This window comes from Ailuropoda melanoleuca, chromosome 14, assembly GCF_002007445.2.
Source record: "Ailuropoda melanoleuca isolate Jingjing chromosome 14, ASM200744v2, whole genome shotgun sequence".
NCBI classification, from domain to species: Eukaryota; Metazoa; Chordata; class Mammalia; order Carnivora; family Ursidae; genus Ailuropoda; species Ailuropoda melanoleuca.
The window spans coordinates 43,471,701-43,498,872 of record NC_048231.1 but is presented as its reverse complement, the minus strand read 5'-3'; the positions used below and the strand labels follow the sequence as shown (position 1 = coordinate 43,498,872).

Genomic DNA, 27,172 nt, shown 5'->3' with positions numbered 1-27,172 from the left:
TTGCCAGTTTGCCTTCTTTCTATATATGCTTCTTTTTTTTTTTTTTCTGGATCATTTGAGAATAAGTTGCAGACACCATGATGCTCCCTGACAAATTCTTCCATATGCATCTCCTAAGAACATTCTCCTCTATCAACACAGTACCATTATCATACATAAGAAATTAGTAATGTCACCTATTCAACCCATATTCCAATTTCTTTAATTGTCCCCAAAATAGATTTTTTTGTCTGAAGCGTCATCCAACCAGGGTTGGCACATTTGCTTTTATTCTTTTTTTTTTTTTTTGAAGATTTTATTCATTTATTTGACAGAGAGAGAGACAGCCAGCTAGAGAGGGAACACAAGCAGGGGGAGTGGGAGAGGAAGAAGCAGGCTCCCAGCAGAGCAGGGACCCTGATGCGGGGTTCAATCCCAGGACTCTGGGATCACGCCCTGAGCCGAAGGCAGACGCTTAATGATTGAGCCACCCAGGCACCCCCTTTTAATTGTTTTTTAACCTAGACCAGGACCTTGTCTCTTTTTTTCTGTTTTGTTTTGAATGACTTTGGAGGCCAGTCCAGTTTTCTAGTATTTATCACTTGTTCATGGAGTACTTTTACTTGCTTCTCTAACTTTGCATTTGCTGTCATCCAAGTTTAGGCCTACATACCTGATATTAATAAAAGTTAACACTTTTTTTTCCCAAATATTTAATTTATTTATTTGAGAGAGAGGGAGAGCACAAAGGGAGAATGAGAGGGAGAAGCAGACTCCCCACTGAGCAGAGAGCCTGATGTGGGACTCGATCCCAGGACCCTGAAATCATGACCTGAGCCAAAGGCAGATGCTTAAACGACTGAGCTTCCCAGGTGCCCAAAAGTTAACACTTTTGAGAATACTTCAAATGTAATTAAACCTGCATGATTTGTAAATACACTTGTATTCAAGATATAGTCTCAGAAATATCTTTATTGATAAGGGTGCACACTCAAAGAGATTTAGAGGAAACAGTCTATAAATGTAGAAACCTTAGCTTCCTTTACTTCCCTTACTCTCCTCTGTTTGTAATGTAAGTTTCTTAAAAATAGCCTCCATGTTCATGTAGATCCACATCATACAATGGGATAAATTTTGCTTCAACAATGGAAATGATTATAAATCTCAAGAGGATAAGGGAAGCCTATTGTATTTACCCAGTTTCTACTCAGCATGTTCTTTCTTCCATCCTGATGTTTCAGGGTTTTTTCTATTGTCATTTTCCTTCTGTTTATAGAAACGCCTGTAACTTTTTTTTTTTTTTTTTTAGAGGAAATCTGCTGGCAGTAAATTCTCTTAGTTTTCCTTTTTCTGAGAATTTCTTTATTTTTCTCTTCGTTCCTGGAAGATATTTCACTGTGTGGGGGGTTCTGGGTAAACAGTTCTTTTCTATCAGCACTTGAAAACGTTCTGCTCCTTCTTCTGGCCTCTGGTTTCTAGTGAGAAGCCTGCTGCTATTCACATTGTTTTATCCTATAGTTAAGATGTCATTTTTCTTTTGCTGTTTTTGAGATTTAAAAAAAAATGACTCTAATGGTCAGAAGTTTAATTACATGTATCTTGGTGTGGATTTCTTTGGGTTTAACCTATTGGGATTCAGTCAGCTTCTTGAATCTGTAGGTTTATGTGTCTTGCCAAATTCGAGCCATGGTTCTTCATTTTCAGCCATTATTTCTTCTAGTGTGTTTTCAGCCAATCCTCTTTCTCCTCTCCTTCCAAGACACCAATGTCAGGAAGGGTAGGTCTTTTGTTGTAGGCTCACATGTTACTGAGGTTGTTTGTTTTTCCAGTTTGTTTTCCGTCTCTTGATCAGACGGAATAATTTCTATCATTGTACCTGCTGGTTCTTTTCTCTGTTCTTCCATTCTGCTCTTGAGCCCATCTACTGAGTTTCTATTTCAGTTATTGTACTTTGCAGTTGTAAATTTCTCTGGTTCATCTCTATTTTTCTGTTTATTTGCAAAAGCTTCCTATTTTTTTTCATGTGTTTCAACTTTGTTTCTAATTGTCCATTGAAGCATTTTTATGGTGACTGCTTTAAAATATTTGTCAGATTATTCTAACATCTTTGTCTTCTTGGTGTTGGCATTTATGGGTTTCCTTTTTTTGTGTTCATTTTGAGATCTTCCTGGTTACTGTTGTGATGAGTGCTTTTCACATGAAACCTGGACATTTTTATATTATGTATTGAGATTCTGGGTCTTATTTAAGCCTTCCGTTTTATCTGCTTTCTCTGACATCACTCTGGCATGGTCCCTTTATAGCCAGGTGGAGGTAGAAGTTCAAGGTTCCGCACTTGACCTCCATTAGCCAGTAAGAGGAGTGGCTCTTTGTTACCACTGGGCAAGGAAAATCCAGGCTTACTACCTGGGCTCTTCTAATACCATCCCAGTGAACATGTTGGAAGGTGTTTCAAGTGAAAGGTGGAGGTGTTACCAGTGGGAGGTGTTCACCAGGGTGGGAGTATGGGGTCCCACTTGGTCTTTGCTGGGTGGATAGGGGTAGGGCCACAGTGTGTTTGGTGGTGGTGGCTAGAGTAGACCAATTATTGTCTAAAAGTTTTCTGTCTTTCAAGGCTGCTCCTCTGGGTCCTTGGCTTTTTTGGGGGATTTTTTCCTTTGTGCTGGTTTTTTCCTGGTTGCCAACTTCTTCAGCTTCAAGTCTGGGATATATAAGCCAAAGTCAAAACCCAGGGAACTCATTTGCATGTCACTCCTCAGGTCCTAGGATCCCCAGCTGGTTGGCCTTCCTCTCCACCTTCCAGAGTCTTATTTTGTTTGCTTTATATATGTTGACAGGGTTTCCAGATATATTTAGTGGATATATAGGGAAAATTAGATGGAAAATTTCCATCTTTCCGGAAGCAGAAGTCTTGGGACCATAGATTTGTAAACCCGCCATACTACCTCGTGCCTTTGCTGTGAGAACAAAAGGGATTGTGCCTATAATACTAGAACAGTGGCTGGCACGTGGAGGGATATAGGAAACATTAGTGCTTATTAATCTGGTGGGAAAGCCAGTACGAAATGGCAATGTGCTTATCCTGGATCACACAGTGGTGGGGGCAATGGCATCCTGGCCATTCCCCACCTCAGTTCCTCCTTCCTCCAGGACCAGCCTGAGCTCAAGATATGGGAATGAATGACCCATGTTTTCCCTTGGTGGGGGTCCATGCCCAGTGGCTTCTGCCTCATCAGAACCTTCTCAGGCTACAGGGATAAATTCCTGGCTTCTTTGTTCAACCCTTCGTTCTCTTTGTCCCCTCATCAGGAGATAGTGGCACAAACCATGAAGAGGAGGCAGCGAAGAGAGTGGGAGGCTCGGAGGTGAGTATGCGCTTCAAGCAGTACCCCCTGCCACAGTCCCTGTGGGATACCTGTGTGTTCCCTGGGGCCTGGATACAATTTTCTTTTTTCCATTTGAGGGCAATTCATTTAGTTTAGAAACTCTGCGTTGGTGGCTCCAGGAGTGAGCATGCGGCCCCTGCATTGGAGAAGAGCTCTGGGTCCCCTCTGTATCACCCTGTGGTCTCACGAGTGGCAGAACTGGGCCCAGGGGTCTCCCAAATACGTGCTGTTAGGGGTGACAGCCCTTTGTCTTTCATTTTTGTAGTTTTCCAGATGTACTTTTATTTGTAAGTTCTTTATAAATGAGATACAAGCTAATTGTGTAAAGGTTTTCATAGAAAGAAAGTATGTGAAAAGGAAACTGAATTATTCATAATTCCTCTCCATATTGCAGATTTAAAAAGTGAAGTTCTCTGGGGCCCGTGGGTGGCTCAGTCGGTTTGAGCGTCCAACCCTTGGTGTCGGCTCAAGTTGTGATCTGTGATCTGTGTGGCCTGCATCTGGCTCTGTGCTCAGTGCGGAGTCCGCTTCAGATTCTCTCTCCCTTTCCCTCCTGCTCACTTCCTCAGATGAATAAATAAAATCTTTAAAAAAAAAAGTGAAATGCTCAAAAATAAAAAACTGGAAAGGTGATTGTAGCTTTAGGTGACCGTGCAGCAGTGCAGTTGAGCTGAGATCTCCTTGCTCGATCCAGTCCTTGAAGGGCTCTGCTATTCCAGCTGAAATTGTTATGCTTCGCCACACCTCATGGAAGGACAATGAAAAACCATTTTGGGAAGTTTAAGGAAAGAAAAGTGAATATAACCCATATTCCCTGATCGGAAGAGATTCTGACTTTGGATCGATCTTCCTGGGATATCCATACTCGTGCATATTTTATATGATCCTAATATGCACTTAATTTTGCATTTTTTTCACTTAATATAACCATTTTTGACAGTTCCAAACAGCTTTTATAACCTGCGCTGTGCTTACTTGGCCAGTCCCCTTCTTTTTTGAACTGGAGGTTCCTTCCCGTATTTTGCCACGACAAGTAGAGCTGTGATGAGCAACCTTGTGCACACAGTGCTATCTATCTTGTTTCTTTGAACTGTTGTCTTAGGATAAATTTCTTAGAAGTGGGATTCTGCAACTATTCTATGCCGTTTTACACCTTTCATTGCCACAAGCCTTTTGTGTCAATGTTAGTCCCTTCCCTGCCTTGTACACGTACACTCTGTGAAAGGGTCCGTAAGTGGATGACTTGATCTGTGTGTCTCTGAGTACTGTCAAGTTTTAGCATTTTACACGTGTTGGTCTTCCTTGCACTGCTGCCTGTTGAGGACCTGTGTTTTATGTCGTTATAGAAGAGACATCCTCTTCGACTACGAACAGTATGAATATCACGGGACATCGGTACGTATGGATAGGTATACTTCACCATAGAGTTCCGATTCTAGGGGTCAGTGTCCTAAAACATGAGGACGAATGAGCATAGGTTTAAGAACCACAAAAGCCTGGTTTGAATCTGAGCCCACAACTTCGCTGTGTGACCTAGGGCAGATGGGGCAGCTTCTCTGAGACTTAAACTTCTCCTCTGTAAAAGGAAGAGAGCTACCCTCATTTCCGAGGCAGTTTGTAGGCTGGTCCTGCACACCCAATAGGTGCCCATAGGACAGCAGCTCTTATTTTTGTTCAGCATCAAAAATACAGAACAAGTCTGTTTCAGTCTCTGTGCAAGAAGAAAAAGCTTTAGAATCACAGAGGCCCGTTACTGTGTGTGTTATGGAACCGTGTGTGTTACTATATGTGTTTTCACATGGAAACATACTGTGTTGACTCTGGTAGTGTTGAGCAGAGCTCAGGGCTTTAAGAAGCCCCAGAAAATAAGTTTCCAATAAAATATCATGTGTTTAGTATTAGCATTTGGCCCTGGGGCCTTGAACTCTGAACACCGTATTTCCAGCATCCCTTTTACTATCAAGGTCCCAGCATCCTTTGAAGGATCGTCTTTTGCCCTCTCTGCTCTGCCCCAGGATATGGAAATTTTTAAGCAGTGGATAAGGTGGATGTGGAGGCAGATGCCTGGCTCCCTCCAGATTTGTGGACCATTCCCTTGGAAATGCTCTCTGGTGGGTAGGCCAGCATCACACAGCTAATGGGACTTTAGAGTCTTCTAGTTGGACACTGATCCCCCTTGTCTCCTACCAAAACCCAGACTCTGCTCACAGGGAGCTAGATGCTTCTGTCTGCAGACAGCCCTGTTAGAAAGATCTTCCTCACAGAGGTCCTGAGGCATCTTCCCTCTTTAACGTCCAGGTAATGGAAACCAAGGCCCTGCCTCACCCAGCCTTCCTGGTAGTGTGTGTGTGTGTGTGAGTGTGTAAGGCCACCAGCCAGCCGGGAAGAGAATGTGGACATAGGTCCCCAACCTCCTGGCTTCAGTGCCTCCCCAGGTATCACTGAGGCACACAGTGAGATGTGTAAAGGCCCTAGCACAGTGCTGTACCCAGATGTTCTCCCTTACATGATGAAGTGTGCACACAGGAATGATTAGTTAGCAGAGGAGACTGTGCAAGTCACTTAAGTTACTCTGTCTTCTTCCCTCAGTTTGGCCTGGAATCCACCCATGCTTCCTTCCCTAGCTGCAGGGCTTGGCTGGGATCCTAGACAGCTCAGGTCTGGCCCAGCTGTGCAGCCCAGCCCCAGCGTGTACCCCTCCTATAAGCACAGCTGCCTTGGACCTCAGGCTTCTTTCTTTCTTTGCAGTCAGCCATGGTGATGTTCGACTTGGCATGGATGATGTCCAAGGACTTGAATGATATGCTGTGGTATGTAGGCCTCATCAGGACCAGTGCTGTGTGGGGCTTCTTTCTCCAAGTAGCTCTGTCCTCCCACAGTGAGAACAGGGTCTGGAGGAAGACACCACTGTGCGATTTCCACCAGGAATATCGGACACAGCTCCTTTCCGGGAATTTGCATAGCCCTGGTTTTCTTCCTCAGACTCTTGGCTGAGTACAAACTCCTGGGGGAAATGGAGGGAGCACTGTTAGTTGCAGAGAGTCAAGGGTGGGGCCTGACTGCAGCTCTGGCCTTCCCACCCTACCACTCAGCCTTGCTGCCTGGTAAATTTGGGTAACAGAAGGAGCATGAGATTTGAACAAGGCAGCCCTTGCTAGTATCTTTGCACCCCGATGTGTGGTGAAATCTGGCATAGGAATACCCATCAGCCCACCTCTGAGTCGGCTACACGGGCCACAAGCACAAGTGCTCAACGCAACTTAGGTTGGTTTAGAAACTAAACCCAGAGTCTGAACAAAGAAAGTCTAGGCCTGGCCTGCTCCATCCCCTCAGCCCTCTGCTCCGGTCCTGGTTTTCTCCTCCACGAGATGGGGAGGGGACACCCTTCCCGGCCCTGAGCCCATGGTGGGGATTGTAATGCTCTTTGCTGAATCAGGGTTTTAGGACATCCAGGGGCTGGGGCAGGTTCAAGGACTGGCCACACCTAAGCCCAGGGATGCTCTGTCATCACCCTGATCTGGTGCCTGGCCATGTGCCCACCTGTCATCCTTGGGCACTTGGCTCAGCTCTCTTCGCCTCAAGTCCTCCTCCATGGTGTGGACTGACAATCACATACCCTGGCACAGGGGCCAGCTTGTGCATCAAGAGATCTTGCAGTAAGGTCAGGTGGGAGTCCTGTACCGTGCCCTGTAGCCGCAGCTTGTGACTGCATTGGGGAGCCTTTGGTGAGCACCTGCTGTATGCCCACTCATGACAAGCACCCCCAGTTTAGCATTGATGTCAGAACATGCCCCTGTGAAATGCCTCCAGAAAACTCCAGAAACAGCACAAGGGCAAACGCAAAATAACCTGATACAAAATGTATGTGTGGAAAGGTTGGAAGGAGGAAGGGTGGGCTGGGGAAGACATAGCAGGGTAGCATTTTTTGAAGAGGACCCTCTGAGGAAGGTCTCACTGCCCTGAGAGAGATGGCACTTAGATACCCTGCCCCCTTGGGAGCCTTCCAGGGCCTCCCCTGCCTCACTTGCACCCAGCATCTCTGGCTGTTCTCGGCTCTGGCCCCAGAGGAGGGTCTTGAAGGACGCGGCCTGGGGACCGAGGGTACACACCTGAGGTCCTGGTCCCTCCTGCCAGTGGCTGGCCATGACCCTAGAGAGGTCAAGCCAACCTGGATCTCCATTATCATCTCATCCACAAAAGATGAACTAAGAGAGGACCTTGGAAGGTTCTTAGGCCTAAATGCGGTTACTCTGTCCCATCATTTCAAGGCAGGGACACATGGGCGTGCTGAGGGTCTGCTGTGCTGCAGGGCATATTGCAGAGGGGGCAGGTGATACGAGGGGCTCCGAGGTGGAATGATGCGCCAGGATCCACCAGCACCTGAATATGGTGTCTGCTACAGTCCCACTCCAGCAGGATGAGGGTAGAGAATGGTGGTCAGCCAAACAGAGACAGCATCATGCCTGCCATCCTTGTCCTGGGAGATCTCCCTCCTGGGTCCCGAAAGCTCCCATGGCAGTGACACTGTGCCGGGAGCCCTGAGTTGGCCCCATAACCTTTCTACCCTGCAGAGGAGAGACTGCCTGTCCGACAGTGGGCCTGGGCCTGGCCAGCTGGCAAGGGACACTCCTGTGAGCTTTGTTGCTCTCTTCTCTTCCAGGTGGGCAATCGTTGGACTAACAGACCAGTGGGTACAAGACAAGATCACCCAGTAAGGATGTGTTCCCTCAGGTTGTCCGAGGTTGGCCTGTGCTGGGGCCATGTGCATGGCCTGGCTGCAGCTCCAGTTTGCAGTGGGAAGATGGGTGGCAGAGCCCTGTCGGGGAGGGAGCTGGCCTTGGGCCTGGATCCTCGTCACTGAGGAAGGGCTTAGGACTAGGACTTGTGGTGGGGTGGGGTGTGGCCTGGTGTGGATGCTTTGTCCACCCTCAGGAAGCCCACCAGATGGAGCCAGAGGTGAGAGGAGGGAGCTCAGTCTGCCGGCTCTCCATATGTCCTTGCACATGGGCTGGGAAAAGGAGGTGAGGGCCCCAGGAATCCTGCCAGGGAGGGTGGATGTGATCTCAAAGGCAAGGGGAAGGCTGGCAAGGACTGCCAGGAGGACTGGCATGGAGCCGAATTCTCTTTTGCCTCTCAGTGGGCAGACTTTGATGTTCCCTGTCACTCTTGGTGGAGAACTAAGGGGCTACCCCAGAATGCAGACACCAGGGAGGCATGGGGGTCCCCATTCTGGTGGCCATCAGGTGGGAACTCCAAGAGAATCAACAGGGACCCATACCCTAACCCTGTCCAAGGGCACCCTAGCCTGTCACCTGGCACAGCTTCTGCATATACTGGACTCCTTGTGCAATTTGCAGAGGCCCCTGTGCCCCCATTTTCTGCCTCTGCCACCCCACTCTGCCCACCTGAGTCCTGCAGTATAGCCCAGGGACTGGGAGGGTTCTGAGTCTCACAGGCCTGGGCACTTTGCTGGGCCTGCTCCCCCTTCCGTGTTAAGGATGGCATGGGGTGTGTGTAGTGCCAGGCACCATCCCTGACCTGGGGCAGCCCCTCATGTGAGGCTTCACTGTCACTGTCCTGCCCAGTGGCCACCTGCAGGTGGACCTGGACTGGGGTCCACCCTCCCCTGCTGTGCTCCAGAGCGCTTCCTGTGCAGGATCCACACCCTCTGCTGGGATTACTGACACTATGTGATTTGTCCACTTGACCGTGGCTGGTGGACGGGGCCGTGGCCTCCCACAGTGCCCACCCTCAGGAGGACTCAAAAAGTAAGGGTAGGACAGCTGCTGCCCAGAGAAGAGTGCAGGGGGGCCAGGGGCCCAGCCAGAGCCCACGGCTCCCTGCTCTGTCTCCTCACACCCCCGGCCACCAGGTGCTGGTGGTGGAGCCACACTCAGCTTCTCCACAGTGGTGGCGGAGCTCCGTCAGTCCTGGCAGGAACAGCCTGTGTGGTGGGCCAGCCCCTGAGCCTGTGACGGGGGGCTCCCCCAAGGGAAGGAGGGAAGCCGCGTGGCCTGGCTGTGTGTGAGAGGAAGGCACCCACCCAGGCGGCTGGCGGGGCTTTCTTTCCAGGATGAAGTACGTGACCGACGTCGGCGTCCTGCAGCGCCACGTGTCCCGGCACAACCACCGGAATGAGGATGAGGAGAACGCCCTCTCTGTGGACTGCACGCGGATCTCCTTCGAGTATGAGTATCCTTGCAGCTCAGGCCTGCCGGGCACAGGCAGTGCCCTGGCCCTCAGTTTTGCTCAGCAGCCCACCGTTTGTTGTGTCACCTCTGTGGGCCCAATCTGCGTCCCCCTGTGGGGGGTGTGGTTGTGGCTGCGGAGCTGCAGGCGTGGATTGCGCTGCTGCAGCTACCGTGAGAGAGGGGCCCTGGTGCGCTGTCCAGGCTGCGCAAAGTCCCGGGGACTGGGGAGCAGCCTCTGTCCTGGCTCCTCTGTGTGGCTTTGGCTCCCAAATGCCAGTGCTGTGTTTGGGAGCAGCATCTGTTTAGGGCTCACATTGGGCCTGGTGCGTGTGGGCAGGTGCATTGCAGGGCCCACCTGTGTGGCGCAGGTGGTCTGGTAATAAGCACAGACTCTTGCCAAGCCAGTCAGGAAGAAGTAAGCCAGCATATGATTACAGAGTGCAAATGTTTCATGAGAAGAGGTAGGGCATTGGTAGAGTAACCAGGGGCTTGTTGGGTGGCAGTGCTCAGGAAAGGCCTTTGGGAGGCCACATCTCAGACTGAGACTTAGCCATACTCCACGGGAAGGAGGGCAGCTTGGGCCAAGACTGTGGCTGTGCAAAAAGGCCCTGAGATGAGCTTGAGGAAGTGGCTGGAAAGATGGGTGGGGTCTGAGGGTCAGAGAGCCTCTAGGGCAGTGGGAGGTTGAGGGGGTTGGGGAGGTCAGTTCTTTGTGCTTAAAAGGTCCCTTGCCTGCTGGTTGTGGGGAGACTGTGACAGCCACAGGCGCAAGGTGTGGCTGGGGCCTGGCTGGTTCCGTGGTAGGTAGTGATGGCAGGAATGATGCCGCCCTGTGCGTACTGTGATAGATGGGGACCAATAAACATGGGTTTAGACGGGTCAAGTAGGAGGTGGCCGTGACACATCTAGGAAGAGGTGCCAGATGTGAGGCAGCCGAGCTCCCAGGAGGGGAAATCCACCAGGACCTGACATACAACGTCTGAGGATCAGGGCCCAGCCGTCAGGAGGGGCAGCACAGAGGACAGAGCCCACCATGCGCCCAGAGGCCAGGCCTCTGTGGCAGGTGTGTTGACAGAAGTGGTGTCAGGGCATCAGCTTGACTGACTGTGGGATGCAGGCAGAGCCAGCCTGGCATCCTGCTGAGACCCTTGGAGTAGGGGACGAGAGGCGTGCGGGGGAACAGGATTGTTCTCACCCACAGCTGCACTCGCAGCCCCACCAGCCGTAAAGAGCATGTTTAAGAAGAAGAGTGAGGGTGGGCTTTGCTCAGGGGGTCCTGGCCGAGGGACGGGTGTGGGGGGGGCCGACACCCATGTAGCACGCAGGGAGCAGATGGGATGACAGCCTGGACTGCCCTGTGTGGCCACAAGGACTCTCTCTGTCACCACAGTACATAGACTCTCAGAACCCCTGCGCTTCAGTTTCCCTGTCAACCCAAGGGTTATAGTGGTGTGTGTACACCCGCTTACAAACTCTTTATATGGGTCAAATTAAGCTAAGAAGGTCAAAGAGCACCAGGTTACCCGTGTGATAACTGGCTGTCCCAGGATGGGTGGGGCCATGCGTTGCCAGCTGCGGGGCGCCGCCAAGCCACAGCCTCCTTGACTGGCCCCAGCCTCCGCCTGGCGCTCTACCAGCACTGGTCCCTCCACGACAGCCTGTGTAACACGTGCTACACCGCAGCCAGGTTCAAGCTCTGGTCTGTGCATGGGCAGAAGCGGCTCCAGGAGTTCCTCGCCGACGTGGGGTGAGTGACCACCTCGGCCCAGAGGCCCCTGCCCCTCCGCCCCCCCCAAGGGAAAAATCCCTCCCCTTCATTGTGACCAACATCCAGCGGCTGCCCATTTCTACCGGAAGCACCTCACCTGGAGACCCTAGAATATCATCTGAAGGTCCCTTGTTTGCACGTGCTGGGACCCCTCATAGGGTGCTTTCCATCCTACTGGTGTTTAGCGATCTCCCATCTGAAGCCAGGTCACTTGTATGACCAGTGCTTGTCATCTTTCCAGCCTCCCCTTGAAACAGGTGAAGCAGAAGTTCCAGTCCATGGACATCTCCTTGAAGGAGAATTTGCGGGAGATGATCGAAGAGTCTGCAAATAAATTTGGGTAAACACATGTTTTTCTGGATTAAGCTTCATTCAGCTTTCAGCTTTAGCCACATTCCTCAAATAATGCAAAAACAAGAATGCACAAACGAGTGTGAACTGTCTAGCCTTTCCTGAAGTTTTGAGTTCTCTTTGGGTTAAAAGTAGGTCCAGAGCTAGAGAAGTCCAGGTCCTTAAATCCTGGGACGGAGGTGCAGACCTCTAGTTTGAGCTGGTCTAGCCTCACTGAACACAGGAAATGGCCCTGGGAAGGGCCCACTGGGGCTAGGTGCAGGCAAGCTCTGCCTAGAGGGTTCTGTGGCTGCTCATGGCATCCTGGGATGTGGGAGGGGGCCACACACATCCCTGCTCTGCCTCCCAACTAGTGGAACAGCTTTGGACAAGGCACTGTAACCCCTGGGTTACAGGGCTGGAATATCAGGTCTTCTGACCCCTGCATTCTGGGACCAGAGTGGTCTTGCCATGAGCAGTAGCAGGGGCCAGGGAGGGACAGAGCTCACCCACAACTTGAGAGCTCACCCACAACTTGAGAGCACTCCCACATGCACACAGTGCCGACAACAGTGTTGCTTCCTCCCACTGCAGGATGAAGGACATGCGCGTGCAGACTTTCAGCATTCACTTTGGGTTTAAGCATAAGTTCCTGGCCAGTGATGTGGTCTTTGCCACCATGTCGCTGATGGAGAGTCCCGAGAAGGATGGCTCAGGGACGGATAACTTCATCCAGGCTCTGGACAGTCTCTCCAGGTAGTGGGTGTGGCTATGGGCTCCTGTCCTCCCCCCACAGGCCACCTCTGGCCCTCAGCCTAACACTCTCAGGGACCCCAGGGTGTGGTGGTGACTGTGTCCTGCAGAAACTGAATCACAGTCTGCCAGAACTAGGGGTGCATGTGATACATTTCCTATCTATCTTCAGTATGTGTCATTTCCTCTTGAATCCTTCTAAATCTCCTTTCTTTTTGATTTAAAAAAAGTTTTTTTTCATCTCCTTTTCCCTCTTCAGGCGTTATTTGTGGTGTTTATTAATCCTTATGTTTTTTCTAATTTAATCTTCATTTATCAATTATTTCCCTTTTATTTCTAGATTTTTCTTATCTCCTTTCCTGAGATGTCTTGTTTTATTTTTTTTAATGTCTCTTAGCTTGCTTTGAAATAGAACAATACAGTGTCAACCTTTGGGGGACATATCTTTCTAGAGTATTTCATTGTCGGTAGGGATGCTATTCTGCTCCTTAGTCCCTTTTTTCTGATAATAACTTTGAGAGGATTTTACCTTGGGACCAATGGGCCTTGTCCGTTGCTCGTTTTGTGTGTGAATTCCGCTTCCCTGACTTTCAGAGGAGGCATGATTCAGACAGCTTTTCTCACTTCAGAGAACTGCCACTTCTGTTGCCTTTGTGCAGTGTTAAAAAATGTAGGGGTCTGCTTCCTGGGGTTTCCTGGCCCTGTTCCCTAGCATACTTTTTTAAAGCAGCTTTACGGAGCTATAATTCATACACTATATAATTTGCCCATTTAAAGTGTACAATTCATTGGCTTTTGGTATGTTTACAAGGTGGTGAAATATCACCACTACCTAAGTTTAGAAAATTTTCATTGCCTCAGAAAGAAACCCTGTTCCCCTTAGCCATCGCCTCCCAGATCCCCCATCTCTCCCAGCTCCAGGCAGCCACCAATCGACTTTCTGTCTTCATAGATTTGCTGTTTTGGACATTTCACATAAATGGAATCAGGTAATACACGGTCCTTTATAGTCATAAATTTGAGGCTCCTTTTCCTTAGACTAATGTTCTCAAGGTTCATCCATGTTGTAACATGAAGGAATTTCTTTCCTTTTTATTGCAAATAAGACTCTCTCATCTGGACAAACTGTATTTTATTCATCCATTGATCAGTTGACAGACATTTGGTAGTTTCTACCTTTTGACTGTTATGAATAATGCTGCCATAAATACACATAGATACATTGTGTGGACATATGTTTTCATTTCATTCTCGGGTATACGCTTAGGAGTGGAATTGCTGGGTCATATGATGAGTCTGTTTAACCTTTCGAATAATGGCGAGACTGTTTTCTAAAGTGACTGCATCATTTTACATTCCCATCAACAGCATATGAGAGTTTGAATTTCTCCACATCTTCCACAACGCTTGTTATTTGTCGGTCTTTTAATTGACAGCCATCCTGGAGTGAAGTGGTGTGAAGTGGGATCTCATGGTTTTCATCTGCATTTCCCTCATGGCTAATGATGTTAAGTAGCTTTTCATGTGCTTATTGGCCATTTGTAGGTCTCATTTGGAGAATTGTCTATCAAGCCCTTTGTCCATTTTTAAATTGAGTTGTCTCTTTATTATTGAGTTATAAGAATTGCTTCATATATTCTAAATACAAATCCCTTATCAAACATATGATTTGCAAATAGTTCCTCCCATCCTGTGGGTTATCTTTTCAACTTTCTTGATGCTGTTCTTTGAAGCCCAAGTTTTTAATCTTGATCATGTCCAAGTTATCTTTGTTCTTTTGTTTCTTATGGTTTTGATGTCATATCTAAGAAGGCGTTTAAGAGTTTTATAGTTTGGGGGGCGCCTGGGTGGCACAGCGGTTAAGCGTCTGCCTTCGGCTCAGGGCGTGATCCCGGTGTTGCGGGATCGAGCCCCACATCAGGCTCTTCTGCTATGAGCCTGCTTCTTCCTCTCCCACTCCCCCTGCTTGTGTTCCCTCTCTTGCTGTCTGTCTCTATCTCTGTCAAATAAATAAACAAAATCTTTAAAAAAAAAAAAAAGAGTTTTATAGTTTGGGCTTTTACATTAGATATGATTGATTTGAGGTAGATTTTTGTGTCTGGTGCAAGGGAACGAGTTCAACCTAATTCTTTTGCATGTGGACATCCAAATTGTTCTAACACCTTGTTGAAAAGACTTCTTTCCCCCACGGAATCATTTTGATACCATGTTGAAAATCATAAATGTGGGAATTTATTTCCAGACTCTCAATTCTGTTGCATCAATTGGTATGTCGACCCTTGTGGCAATACCACACTGTTTTGATTACTGTTACTTTATAGCAAGTTTTAATTATTCTGTGTTCCTTGAATTTCCATATGCATTTTAGGATCAGCTTGTCAATTTCTGCAGAGAAGTTAGATTGCATTGGACCTACAGATAAATTTGGGGAGTATTGCTGTCTTAACAATATTAAGTCCTCCAGGGCGCCTGGGTGGCACAGCGGTTGGGCGTCTGCCTTCGGCTCAGGGCGTGATCCTGGCATTGTGGGGTCGAGCCCCACATCAGGCTCCTCTGCTCTGAGCCTGCTTCTTCCTCTCCCACTCCCCCTGCTTGTGTTCCCTCTCTCGCTGGCTGTCTCTATCTCTGTTGAATAAATAAATAAAATTAATTAAAAAAAAATTAAAAAAAAAAAACAAAAAAAAACAATATTAAGTCCTCCAGTCCACAAACATGGGATATTTTTCCATTAACTCAGATCCTCTTTAATTTCTCTCAACAATGTTTTGTAGTTTTCAGAGAATGAACTCTTCTTGTACTTCTGTGTTAAATTTATTCTTAAATACTTTATTCTTTTTGACGCTATTGTAAACAGACTTGCTTTCTTAATTTTCTTTTTGCCTGCTCATTGCTATTGCATAGAAATACAGTTGATCTTTGTATATTGATCTTGTATCCTGCAAAATTACTGAAATTGTTTAATAGCTCTAATAGTGTATTCCTTAGGATTTCATATATACAAGATTATGTTATCTGCAAATAGAAATGGTTTTACTTCTTCCTTTCCAATCTAGCTGCTAGAACCTCTACTACTATCCCAGTGTATTTTTATCTATACCTTCTTTTTCCCTTTTTATATTGTCTCTATCTTACTCAATTTTGATTCCATTCTCAGCACTTTCTCCTCACTGTGGAAAGGAGCTCTGGCTGGTCAGGTGGGACTCCAGAGCTAGACTGCTCTCGCCCCTTAGTCTTTACCATGGCCCTTTGCACTTTACCACAGCTCTTTGCACTCACCTGCTCTTGGACAGGGCAAAACTCTCACTTTGGGCGGCTGTTCCGCAGTTGTCTGGAGTTTTTCATCATTCTTAGGTCTTGCTGCTTCTCTGTTCCCTCCCACACTGACTCCAGCGATACACCAGTCTTGTGGTCAGTTGGTGGTCTGTTCCCCCTGCTTATATTTATTTTGGGGTCTGTAGTGTTCCTTTATTTTCTTGTTTTGTTGTGAGAGTCCTAGACTTTTGGCTTGCAATGTGGTTACTCTACCTATGTTTATCTAGAAATTTGAGGAAATGCTGTAACTATTGTATCAACTGTTGCTGCCCTCATCCCAGAGTTGACGGAGCAGTTTTAGACATCGTCTACTGACTTCCTGCTATGACAGGACATTTATTCCTCTTTTGTGCTCCTTCCCCCTCCTGTGGTACAATAATGCCACTATTTGTAGCTCCTTTGTAACTGTAGTGTACTTACATCTTGTTCTATCACCTTTGTCTCTGTCTCCCTACTTTGCAAGGAAAAGATATTAGCATTCTTACTTTTCTCTTTCCCCATACCTTTCAGTTTGTAAAATTTATGCTTTTACAATTTCAGGATTAATAACACTTAATCTTGGGTTAGAGAATAGAATGCAAGTCATCTCATTTTTGGCTATAGATAGATTCTAGAAGATGAAAATCAATAGTGTTACTTCACGGTGCTAATAAATTATAACAGTCACTCATGTACATTACTTTCTGGTACTGCTCTTTGTTTTTCCTGGAGATCTTAATTGCCTTCTTTATCATATCCAGTTTTTTCCCAGCTCTCCTTCCAGGAGGTATTCCCTGAGTCCCTTTTGTCCGGGAAAGCCTGGGGTTCTGTCTTCTAACACCAGCCTGGACCTACAGCTTTCTAGGCCTGCTGTTTGCTGCCACCACTGATGGCACTTGACTGTGCCCTGGGTTAGAGCCAGTGTTTCTTAGGATCCTTGTCTTTTTTTCACTGTTTCATTTTGTTAGAGCACAATTCTCAAGTAACTTTTTTTTTTAAAGATTTTATTTATTTATTCGACAGAGATAGAGACAGCCAGCGAGAGAGGGAACACAAGCAGGGGGAGTGGGAGAGGAAGAAGCAGGCTCACAGCAGAGGAGCCCGATGCAGGGCTCGATCCCATAACACCGGGATCACGCCCTGAGCCAAAGGCAGACACCCAACGACTGAGCCACCCAGGCGCCCCTCAAGTAACTTTTAAAGAAAGAGCACATGTGAAGTAAATGTTCTTAGTTCTTGCATATCAATATCTTCATTTTGCCCTCATCTGGTTCCTGATATAGCTTATTTACAATTCAATGCTGCAGGTAATTTCCTGTTGAATGTGGATTCCATTGGTCGCCTGTTTTCTGACAGCAAGTATTGCTAATTGAAATCTGAGCCATCTTGGTTCTTGTGTCTTTGTAAATTCACTCCCATCCCACCTAAAGAAGCTTGCAGGATTTTTTTCTTTTCTTTTCAGTGTTTTGTGATTTCATCATGAGGGGTCTGGGGTGGATCTTGCTTCATGGATTTTCTGGGTTCTCAGGTGAGCCCTTTCCATCCAAAGCTCCAGATTTTTCAGCTTAGGAATGCTTTTGTACTATTTCCTTACTCCTCCCACACATACATCAGTGTTTTTTATTCTTTCTTTCCTGGCTTCCTGGAACAATGCTCTGTCTCTGATTTGTGCCTTATGTTTTCCATGTCTGTCTTGTTATCTATGTGAAGGAAGCTTCTTGACTTTATCCTCTAGTCTTTGAGTGAATTTTTAATTTTTCTGCAGTCACTTTACTTTCCACAAATACTTCCAGTTTCTGGTTGTTCCTTTTTCATGGCATCCTGCTAGTGGTTTACGAATTTCTTAGTTGCCCAGTCTCTTTGAAGATATTAATTAGAGTTCATTTTAGGTTTTCTTTCGTTCTCCAAATCATCTCTGTTTGATCTGTGGTCATTTTTTCAGGGCACAGGCATTTCCCAAATATCTGGTGGTCCTCACTTTCGAGAGGGAGGCTGTGGAAGCCTGGTGAGGCCCTGGGTCTTGGGGCATAGCCTGCTGGCTACAGAACATTGCTTCATCTTGGTGGGTGGGGAACCGATATGACATTTGGGACTCTCAACTTCCAGATACACTTCTCCACAGAGAGTTCATTTCAATGTATTTAGAAGAGAACCCTCCTTTCTGGGTGAGAAGAATAAAAATCCACCCATGGTGGGGAGGGCTGGTCCTCTGTTTGGCCCTTGCCCTGGCCCCTCCTCTGTCAGAGTCCTCTGGGCACTTTCCAGAACCTGCTGGGCAGTGTCTTCCCTCTCTTGGCTTATAGTTTTCTGTCTTCTGATGTCAGGCACCTCTTCCCACCTTTAATATTGGTCACTGTGGGTTTATACTTGTTTTAATCCTTTCTTTCTTTCTTTCCTTCTAGAGAGAGAGAGAGCATGAGCGGGGGTGAGGGAGTGGGCAGAGGGAGAAGGAGAGAAAATCTTAAGCAGGCTTCACGCCCAGCATGGAGCCCAGCTTGGGGCTCAATCTCACAAACCAAAACCAAGGGTCAGACAGATGCTTAACCTACTGCACCACCAGGCACCCCTAATCCTTCCTTTCATATGATAGGGAAGGCAGGAGGAAAAGAATGAAACTCATTCTTGCATACCCTCCCAGGAACCAAGTGTTCTATTTGTGACTGTGCCAAAGTTGTGTGTCTGCCCCGTTACAGGAGTAACCTGGACAAGCTCTACCATGGCTTGGAACTCGCCAAGAAGCAGCTGCGAGCCACACAGCAGACCATTGCCAGCTGCCTCTGCACCAACCTTGTCATTTCCCAGGGGCCCTTCCTCTACTGCTCCCTCATGGAGGTCAGGCTTCTCATGGACAGATGGGTACCAGGCCACGCCTGCCAACAGGCCCCTCTCACTATCTCTGTGTCCTCCCTCTGCAGGGCACTCCGGACATTGTGCTGTTTTCCAAACCAGCGTCCCTGAGCCTGCTTAGCAGACACCTGCTCAAGTCCTTTGTGTTTTCGGTGAGGAGCTGGGTGGGTGGATGCCAGAGGTAGAGCCTCAGAGTGGCCTTTGGACCAGGCATTAGAAGCTGGCCTTGGGGTACTGGTAGCTGTGTACCTGCTGGTCTGGGAAAAACTCAGTTTTTCTGAGCTGCATTTTCCTTAGCTGACCCTTAGGATCTCAGTTCCTACAAGCTCTGATTTCATCATTTGGTCCTCCTGGTCATTTGGACAAGTACGAAGGGACCTCATGAAGTATGTGGGGCTAGGGCTATGTTCAGCTCTGGCAGATCAAAGATGAAGTTGGTTATAGCACAGACTTGCTTCCCAGCAAAAGTTTGTTTTCTGGGCTGGCTTTCCCTTTTCCATGTGTGGTTCCTTCTGCACAGCCTAACACCCTTCTTTGCCTTGGCCTGGGACTCCCCGCACAACCCCCCCTCCCCCCCCATGCGACCCAGCTAACATCAGACTCCCCACTGGGTGTGATCACAGAAAGGGTGATCCTGCACATTTCAACAATCAGAGTCTTACTCCGCTTCCTGGATGAGGGTTTACACTGGGGGCTACTTTAAACAAAATGTTTAATAGGTTGACATCTCATACTGCTGAACTGACCTATAAAATGATTATCTGAGGATTATGTGAAGACAATCAGATAATGACAAAAGATGGACTAGGGAAAAAACATGAGCTTGAAAGTCTTCTAGGCTCTATTCAAATCTCAGTCTCCTCATTTACCAGTTGTGTGATATGAAGTCAGTTATTTGATCTCTGAGCCTCAGTTTCCTCATCTGTAAAATGGGCGAATTTTCCCACAGAACCCATCATTTATCAGACATTTCTCTCTCTTTTTTTTAATGTTATTATTTGAGAGAGAGAGAGCACAAGCAGGAGGGAGGGGCAGAGGGAGAGGGAGAAGCAGATTTCCCACTGAGCAGGGAGCCTGATGTGGAGGACTCTGGGATCAGGACCTGAGCCGAAGATAGACATTTAACCAACTGAGCCACCCAGGTGCCCCTCAGACATTTCTTAAGCAACCATGACCAGCCAGGCTCTGATGTCATAGGATGACCAACTATCCTGGTTCATGTCCTGGGATGCCCTTCAGTCCTGGACAAACCAGGATAGTTGGTCACCTTTGTTGTAGGGTGTGGGTGCAATGGGTACAGCAGAGAAGGAAACACTTGAGTCTCCATGTTGAGGGAGTATGTGTGCCGGCAAAGGGGACAAATGAGGAAAGATTATGAGCAGTGTCAGATGGTGGCACACACCAGAGACAAGCTGAAGCAGGATGAGAGAGGGGGTTGGTTGGGGAAGGCCTCCTGGAAGAGGTGACAACTGCGTCAGGACCTAAAGGAGGTGAGGGAGGGAACAACGAAGGGACATTTGGCACAGAAGGAGGCTGGGAACAGGGTGTCATAGCCTGGGGGGCAGCTGCATGGGGATTGATCATCTCTGGTGAGAGAAGGCCCCTGGAGGCTTTTGGGGAGTGGGTGACTGGCCCTGTCTGGGCTCCTAGGCGCTGAGTGGTGCGCCCGCTCTGTGGGGCCATGACTAAGGGTGCACTTTGCCTCTGCAGACAAAGAACCGGCGCTGCAAGCTGCTGCCCTTGGTGATGGCTGCACCCCTGAGCGTGGAGCAGGGCACGGTGACTGTGGTGGGCATCCCCCCAGAGACTGACAGCTCGGACAGAAAGAAGTGAGCTGGGTTTTGCATCTCCTGGGAGTTGGGAGCCCCAGGGGTGTCATTGGCCCGTGGGCTCTGCTGAGCTGGGTGATCTTTGCCCTCCACGCCACACCGAGGCCAGCCTTTTCCACCTTGCGGCAGGACTTTGCGGGTTTAAATATGTGGGCTGCAGCTTAGCCACTGAGCGTCTACCTTACCCCTTGACTGGACTTCTGAGTGCTTCTAGTTTGTTCAAGGCCTCCCAGGCAAGGGTGTCTGGCTCCCCCAGGAGGACCAACGTCAGACCCACCCAGGATAGGCTATGCACCTACAGTGAGGTGTGCTTAGGTGTTCTGTGTGCCTTTGGGCAGGAACTCCAGCTACCGGGGCCTGAACCCTCTTCTGAGGAGCAGCTAATACTGAAAATCTGAGAGGTTTCAGGTCACCCACCCCAGAAATTAGGCTTCACCTGCAAAGTTTCTCAAGACCAGCTGTGTGCAATGCCTTCAAAACCCTCATGAATGATCATTCACCATCTGGTTTGGGCCTCACACTACCCTTTGAGGAGAGGTGGGCAGTGTCTCCCATCCCCACCTGCATGCCTGTGAGTCAAATTCACTGCTCACAGAATCCCAAATTCAGACAGTTTCTAAACACATTGAGAAATTCAGTTCCAAGAGCTGACATACGAGAAACTGTTCAGTGGTGTGTGCACCCCCAGACTGCCTACCTGCCAGAGCTTGCTGCCGCGCCTGAAGCTGGGCTCAGCTGCGCCCCCTTGGTTTGGGCGGTGGGTAGAGGGTCCAGCTCCACCTGCCCCGGCAGAAGCTAACACAACTGCTTAGTCACTCAGACCATGGGGTTGTGGCTTCCTGTCCTCCCTCAGCGTTTTCTTTATTTAGCATCTAGGAAACATTTTGGACTTCCATCAGCGGTATACTTTTGTTTTCTCACCGAGCATCAGCCCTTTGTGCACATTGTTACGAAAGTGACTTCTGACAGTAGGAAGCCTGTTAAGTGGATGACACTTTACCTGTCATCTCCTATGGGACCTTCAGGCTGTTTCCCACTTTTTGTTATTACAGACAATGTACCAGTTTGTAAACGCATAGGCTCATCTTCTTGCGCTTTTGAGAAGTTTCTGCCACTGTCTTCTCAGTGTTTCCCCTGCATCTGCTGACCTGGGTTCTTGTCCTCCTCCTGTAGCAAGGTCAGGTTTTCTCCTGCTCACTCCCATCCACACCTTGTGTCAGCCAGCAGACTGGACCTTGAGGGGCTCCCTGGTTCTCCCTGCGTCTCCCTTCATGCTCTGCATGGCCAGAGAGCCTGTGACTAATCCCAGGGCTAATGTCACCATCCTTGGGGTTCTTTGCCTCCCTGGCAGAATCAGTGCCCCAGGCCCAGTGCTCCCCAGCACATCCCAAGAGGTGACCTTGGTAAGATGCTGACAGCTGGCAGCAAGACACCCCCACCCAGCTCCCTGGTGTGGTGGCTTGGGGGCCAAGGACTATTCAGTGTCCTGTGCCCCTCAGTTTTCCCAATTAGCTCTTACTGGTCTCTGCTGTGGAAGACACTGGTCTTGGATCTGGATCAATCCTAGCCCTGCTCTTGTGAGCTTTGACCTCCTTCTGTGTCTGCAAAGGCCATTTAATAGCAAGTTGGGAGAGACAATGGACTTTTTTAAGATAAGTGCTTCCATGTTGCTGGGCTGCTTTCCAAAGCTATGCCGTGGGTCTTACATTCATAGTCACACGGGGTGGAGCTGGCCAGGGGCTCCTGGGCTGGGTTTTCAAGGCAGCCAGCAAGCACTTCCCCCCACTGGCCACCACAGCTGCCTGCGTCCCCACTCCAGCCATCGATTCGTTGCTCTAGGTGGCTGTGCTGGCCAGTGGTTAACTCTGACTGGTGTGCGCAGTGTCGGGTGAGAGTTACTGTGGGGGCTTGAGCACATACCCCTCCTCTGCCTGTTCTCCCTGACCGTAACCAGCCCTTCCCCATGATGCTCTCTCTCCACTGCCAGCCCTTACTACCTGCACAGCCCTGAGCCCCCAGGGGCTGTGTGCTCCTGGCCGACTCCCTGCCCCACACCTGCGCCCTGACATGCTCCCGCCCCCCTGATTTGCAGCTGCACACTGCCGCCTGGCCCTGCAGGCTCCTCCTGTTCCCCACCCTGCTGTGTGTGACTCAGTCTCATCTGCGACCCCCATCCCAGCACGCTTCCCGTTGAGCCTCTGCCTCTCCTGTCCCAGCTGCCAGCACGGTGCCAGGCATGAGGGAGGCTGTGGTCAGGGCGCACCGTGGGAGGTGCCCAGATGCTTGTGCCCTGAGGGCTGAGAAGGGTTCAGCTGGATGCAGGCAGGAGCAGCAGTGAGAGATGGCGACTGTCCAGGAGCGAGGGTGAGACCTCAGAAGACTGTGGCCCAGGAAGGGGTACGAGTGCCTCCAGGCAGAACCGGTGGCCAGCAAGGAGTCTGGGCCAACTCCAGTGTCCCGGGGATTTAGGAAGGTCCGTTACAGTGGGCGGGCCCTCAACATGCCTCTTATGTGTCTACAGCTTTTTTGGGCGGGCGTTTGAGAAGGCAGCGGAGGGCACCAACTCCCGGACGCTACACAACCATTTCGACCTCTCAGGTAAGAGTCTGCAGCACTGGGGCCCTTTCAATGTCAGCACTGGCCTTGAACCAGGGAAGCTGGCATTGCCAGAAATACCTTGTCAGCACCCCTCTCACTTTCCTGGAGCCAGCCCCAGGCCTGGCTGTTTCAGGGAGCTCTAAGATGTGTGGGCCCTGTGCCTCCTATCTGGGCCCTGATGGGCTCCCAGGGCGGAGGGGGAGCAGGTGTTGTCCATAGAGCCATAGGCTTGGCTTTGGCCTTACAGTCTAGCCCTTGAGACCACTTTACCAAGGAGTCTAGAGGACTAGCCACTAGAGCCTTCTGGGCCAGCCTCACCTGTCAGGGTCACCTGCCCCTCCTGTGGGCATGGAAACAACAGGACTTGCGGCAACCCAAGGACACGGCCTCCAAGGCTGTGCTGGCCACTGCTGCAGGCCAGCAGTTCCTGTCTGTGTTGTCGTGAAGGGTGCCACCCAAGGCTGCCAGTGGTCCTGTGTGATGGCCTGGGCACTGCCCTGGTCCAATGTTGCATGAGTCCAGGGAATGGAAGAGTCCAGTCCCGGTGGTGGCTTTGCAGGCTGGCCAGTTTTCCCCGCAACACCCCACAGCTCCATAGGCCAGTGTGGAACATGGTTCACATTGGGCCACATATGCTTTTTAGTCTAGCTGATAGATTTTCAAGTAAAACAGACATAGTGACCCCTCTCCGCTTTGTATTGGTGTGCTTGGACTGCCCTAACAACATACCATAGACTAGGGGGTTTAAACAACAGAAATCTATTTCTCAGAGTCTGGAGGCTGAAGTCTGAGATCAAGGTGTACACAGTTGGTTCATTCTGAGGCCTCTCTCCTTAGCTTATAGATGGCCATCTTCTGGCTGTGTTCTCTCATGGTCGTCCCTCTGTGTCTATGTCCTAATCTCCTCTTCTTATAAGGACCCCAGTCAGATTGGATGAGGGCCACCCATGTGATTTTATTTAACCTAAACATCTTCAAAACCCCATCTCCCTATATAGCACATGCTGTCTGAGATGCTAGGGGTTAGGCCTTCCACACATGAATTTGGGGAGAAAATACCTCGGCCCATAACCCACATCTGTCAGAAAGGACAATTTCTTACGTCACATCAGCTAGTTTGTTACAACGAGTCCCCAGCATCAGAGACCCAGGATTCACCCAGCTGCCTGGGCATCTAGAGCTGCTCCTTCATGCTACACCCCCTCGGGCTGCAGCTCTGTGTTGGGTGGGTTCACCCCCAGCAGCAACTCCCCCATTTCTACTTCACGCCCAAGATGTGGGAGAGGTTGGTGCTGGCCAGCCTGCAGGATGGCCTGCCAGGCTTCTCACAGGGAGGATTTGGGGGCTGGAAGCTGCTTGGCTTCCCATGTGGATGGAGAGTTGGGGGGCGGGGTGGATGTGCGGCAGAGGGCAGGCCAGCACCCACTTGGGTAGGCTGGGTCTGGGGCTCCTGGAGCCATGGTCCGTGGCACAGATGGCTCCTAGGACAGGCTGGCCTGGTTCTGCCCTGTTTGATGAGGGCCCCCGGAAATGAGGGCAGTTCACATCATGTTTCCCTTCTACAGAGGAGCACACTGAAACAGAGAGACTGGCCAGAACAAAACTGCAGGCTAGCCTCCTGCCCGACCTTAGGGCCTCCTGCAACCCATGATGGGGCAGGGCTGTGTCCAGCAGGGTGGGAAGGCCTGTCTCTGCCTGGATCTGCTCTAAACCGTCACATACCTGTGTCCTCTCTGTTGGCTGTCACTGCTGGTCCCCTGCTGGACTGAAGGGTCCTCCCCACAGACTGTAACCCCAGCCAGCCTCACTAACAGGGCAAACAGCAGTTTCTGAGGACTAAATACAGAAGACAGAGAAATACAACCTCTGAGTTCAGAATATTCTAGGCCACTAAGGGGCTGAGTATGTTTTGGAATGCACCAGAGGGTGGTTCCCATCTTGGATGACCGGGAAGAGGGAGTTAATACACCCTGACGTGTTTTTCCTACTGCGCCTCACTCTCAGCCCCACTCCTCCCCCTCACGAGATGTTTTTCTTTCATTACCTCAGTAATTGAACTGAAAGCAGAGGATCGGAGCAAGTTTCTGGATGCGCTTGTTTCCCTCCTGTCCTAAGGGTGAGATGTGGGGGAGGGGTGGGGTGCTGGAGAGTTCCAGGGGGGCACTTCAGGGGAGGCCGCGGGCGAGGGGTGTGCTGCCACAAAGCCGGCCTTATTGAAGTGTAAAGAGGGCCCCTCATTCCCTGCTTTGATTTCCCTGCTTTCCCCCTCCTCAAGCCAAGGCTTCTACTGTGTTTCAGACCCAAGCAGGGTTCCTGAGGAGATTTGGGGCCAACACATTTTTCCCAAGGGTGTCTGTCTCTGGGCTGGCAGCAGTGCCACAATGGGGCATTTTTGAAGGAACTAATTTCATTATGCTCCTGGGACCCCTTCAGCAAGAGCTGGCATTTACCCCCTCCTGACCATGCTGTGGGCTGGGCATCAGTGAGTGACACGCAGGCCCCCTGGCATTGCTGGGAAAGAAGGCAACCCTTGGGGGGCCGCCTGGAGCCTTGCCACCCTTTGCAGCCTTAGATCAGGCTCAGGGCTAGAGCCCACAGAGGCTTCTACCCAGGCTCTTATGTGCTTGACTTAGGAGAAAACAGCTATTGGCAGCTACGTGGCTGATAACTAGAAAATGGCGTCTCTGTGGGCCTTGCACGAGCGTGAGGCTGTCACTGGCGGTCCACAGCAATGCTCCCCAGCCAGGGCTCTTCCCAGTCACACACGTGCCAGCTCTTTCTTGAAGGGCCCCTCAGCAAACTGGCCAGGGGCCTGCTCTGTACCTAGTGCCCACTTCTCAGCCCAGGGCTCCCCACACAGTGGATGGCCCACGCCCAGCCCTACATCTCCTTGAGCCCTGGGCTGGAGCCTCTGCTGAGGCAGATGGGCCCTGTCAAGGCTCTGATGTAGAGGGTCCCCTCATGCCAGCCCAGGTTCCTCCCACTCCCCCACTGTCCATAATGAGCTGGAAGCTGTGGGGGGCAGGGGCCTGTCCCCTTCCCCTGTCGGGGCCTCAGTGTGCTCTGCTGAGAATGGTATAGGGGACCTCAGGGACCCGCAGTCCCTCTTTCAGGGTTGGCAAGGGCATATAGGGCTCGTGCTGGAGAGGGGGTTTGGGCTCGGACCCTTTTGGTCTTCAGCAGGTGTGTTGGGTACCTCACCAGGCTATAGCTGTTTCCTCAGCTGGAACGGGGCTGACACCCCTTGGACATTGAGTGCTGAGCCTTAGGATGGGGGCAGGGTGTAAGTTAATGACCCAGATCAAAGGTTACAGGTGGGGGCTCTCGGGCAGGGGGCTGGCGTTTGAGGCATAGCCCTTTCCTGCAGCCTGCTCAGTGAGGACACCAGCACTGCTGTGTGTCCTGCCACCAAGACAGGGTGCAGGGTGGGCCACCCGGGCAGGGGGAGGAGCAGTGTAAGGGAGACACACCAGGCAAGGGGAGAAGCCTCGTGAGGGTCCCAATGGGGCTGAGGCAGGGTCTGCAAAGTGATATGGTGGGGGGCCATGACGCCCTGGGGGGTTCTCAAGCAAATGACAGCCTGGACCTAGCCAGAGGGGTGCAGTGAGGCTGGTGGGCACCTCAGTGGTTCTGGGGTGGCCCTCCACCCATGGTCAGCACCCGTCTCCCCTGTGAGTGGTGGAGGCTACTCAGAAGCAAGCCTGGCATGTCACAGGGAAGGCCCGGGCAGATTATTTGTTTAATTCAGAGAGACATCAGAATTGTTGAAATTCACTTATTTTTTTCTTTTCCTTCTTCTCTAGAGTCGATTTCTGCAGACATGACCTCCTCCTTATTTATATTAACTGGATTTTATTTAGACTGTAAGTTATGAACATACTTTTAGATGCAGGGACATTTGTTTTTTAATGGAATAAAATGTTCGTTTTAGTTTGGGTGTTGCAGTCTTTGCTACGGTCATAGGGCCAGCACTTGTTTTTGTCCTGCGCTTTCTGTGGGTGCAGAGGAGCCTTTTCCTGTGCCCTGGGCGACCTCGAGGCCCAGCAGTAAATACGCATGGGGGGGTGGCCTCCAGGCTCCCTGGAGAGCAGTGGGTGGAGGTCGGACACCTCAACACCTGGACCTCCACACAGCTCCTGTACCGACCTCTGCCCAGCCATGCCAGCCGGGACCTGGCTCTGCCCTCCCACCGCTTCCTCC

At 50.0% G+C, this 27,172-nt stretch overlaps 1 protein-coding gene across 1 annotated transcript in view; it reads left to right on the top strand.

The window, feature by feature from the left end:
* CDC45 (cell division cycle 45) overlaps nt 1-26,902 on the top strand; it is a 34,247-nt gene extending 7,345 nt beyond the window's left edge. The window contains exons 6-19 of the mRNA XM_011226689.3: nt 3,289-3,344; nt 4,712-4,760; nt 6,114-6,175; nt 8,026-8,076; nt 9,438-9,557; nt 11,172-11,303; nt 11,566-11,664; nt 12,249-12,410; nt 18,392-18,530; nt 18,614-18,697; nt 20,256-20,374; nt 22,896-22,972; nt 25,022-25,088; nt 26,776-26,902. Of these exons, the coding sequence (XP_011224991.1) occupies nt 3,289-3,344; nt 4,712-4,760; nt 6,114-6,175; nt 8,026-8,076; nt 9,438-9,557; nt 11,172-11,303; nt 11,566-11,664; nt 12,249-12,410; nt 18,392-18,530; nt 18,614-18,697; nt 20,256-20,374; nt 22,896-22,972; nt 25,022-25,086 (1,215 nt within the window). The 3' untranslated portion in view covers nt 25,087-25,088; nt 26,776-26,902. The remainder of the gene's footprint in view (nt 1-3,288; nt 3,345-4,711; nt 4,761-6,113; nt 6,176-8,025; nt 8,077-9,437; nt 9,558-11,171; nt 11,304-11,565; nt 11,665-12,248; nt 12,411-18,391; nt 18,531-18,613; nt 18,698-20,255; nt 20,375-22,895; nt 22,973-25,021; nt 25,089-26,775) is intronic.
* The last annotated feature ends 270 nt before the right edge of the window (nt 26,903-27,172 follow it).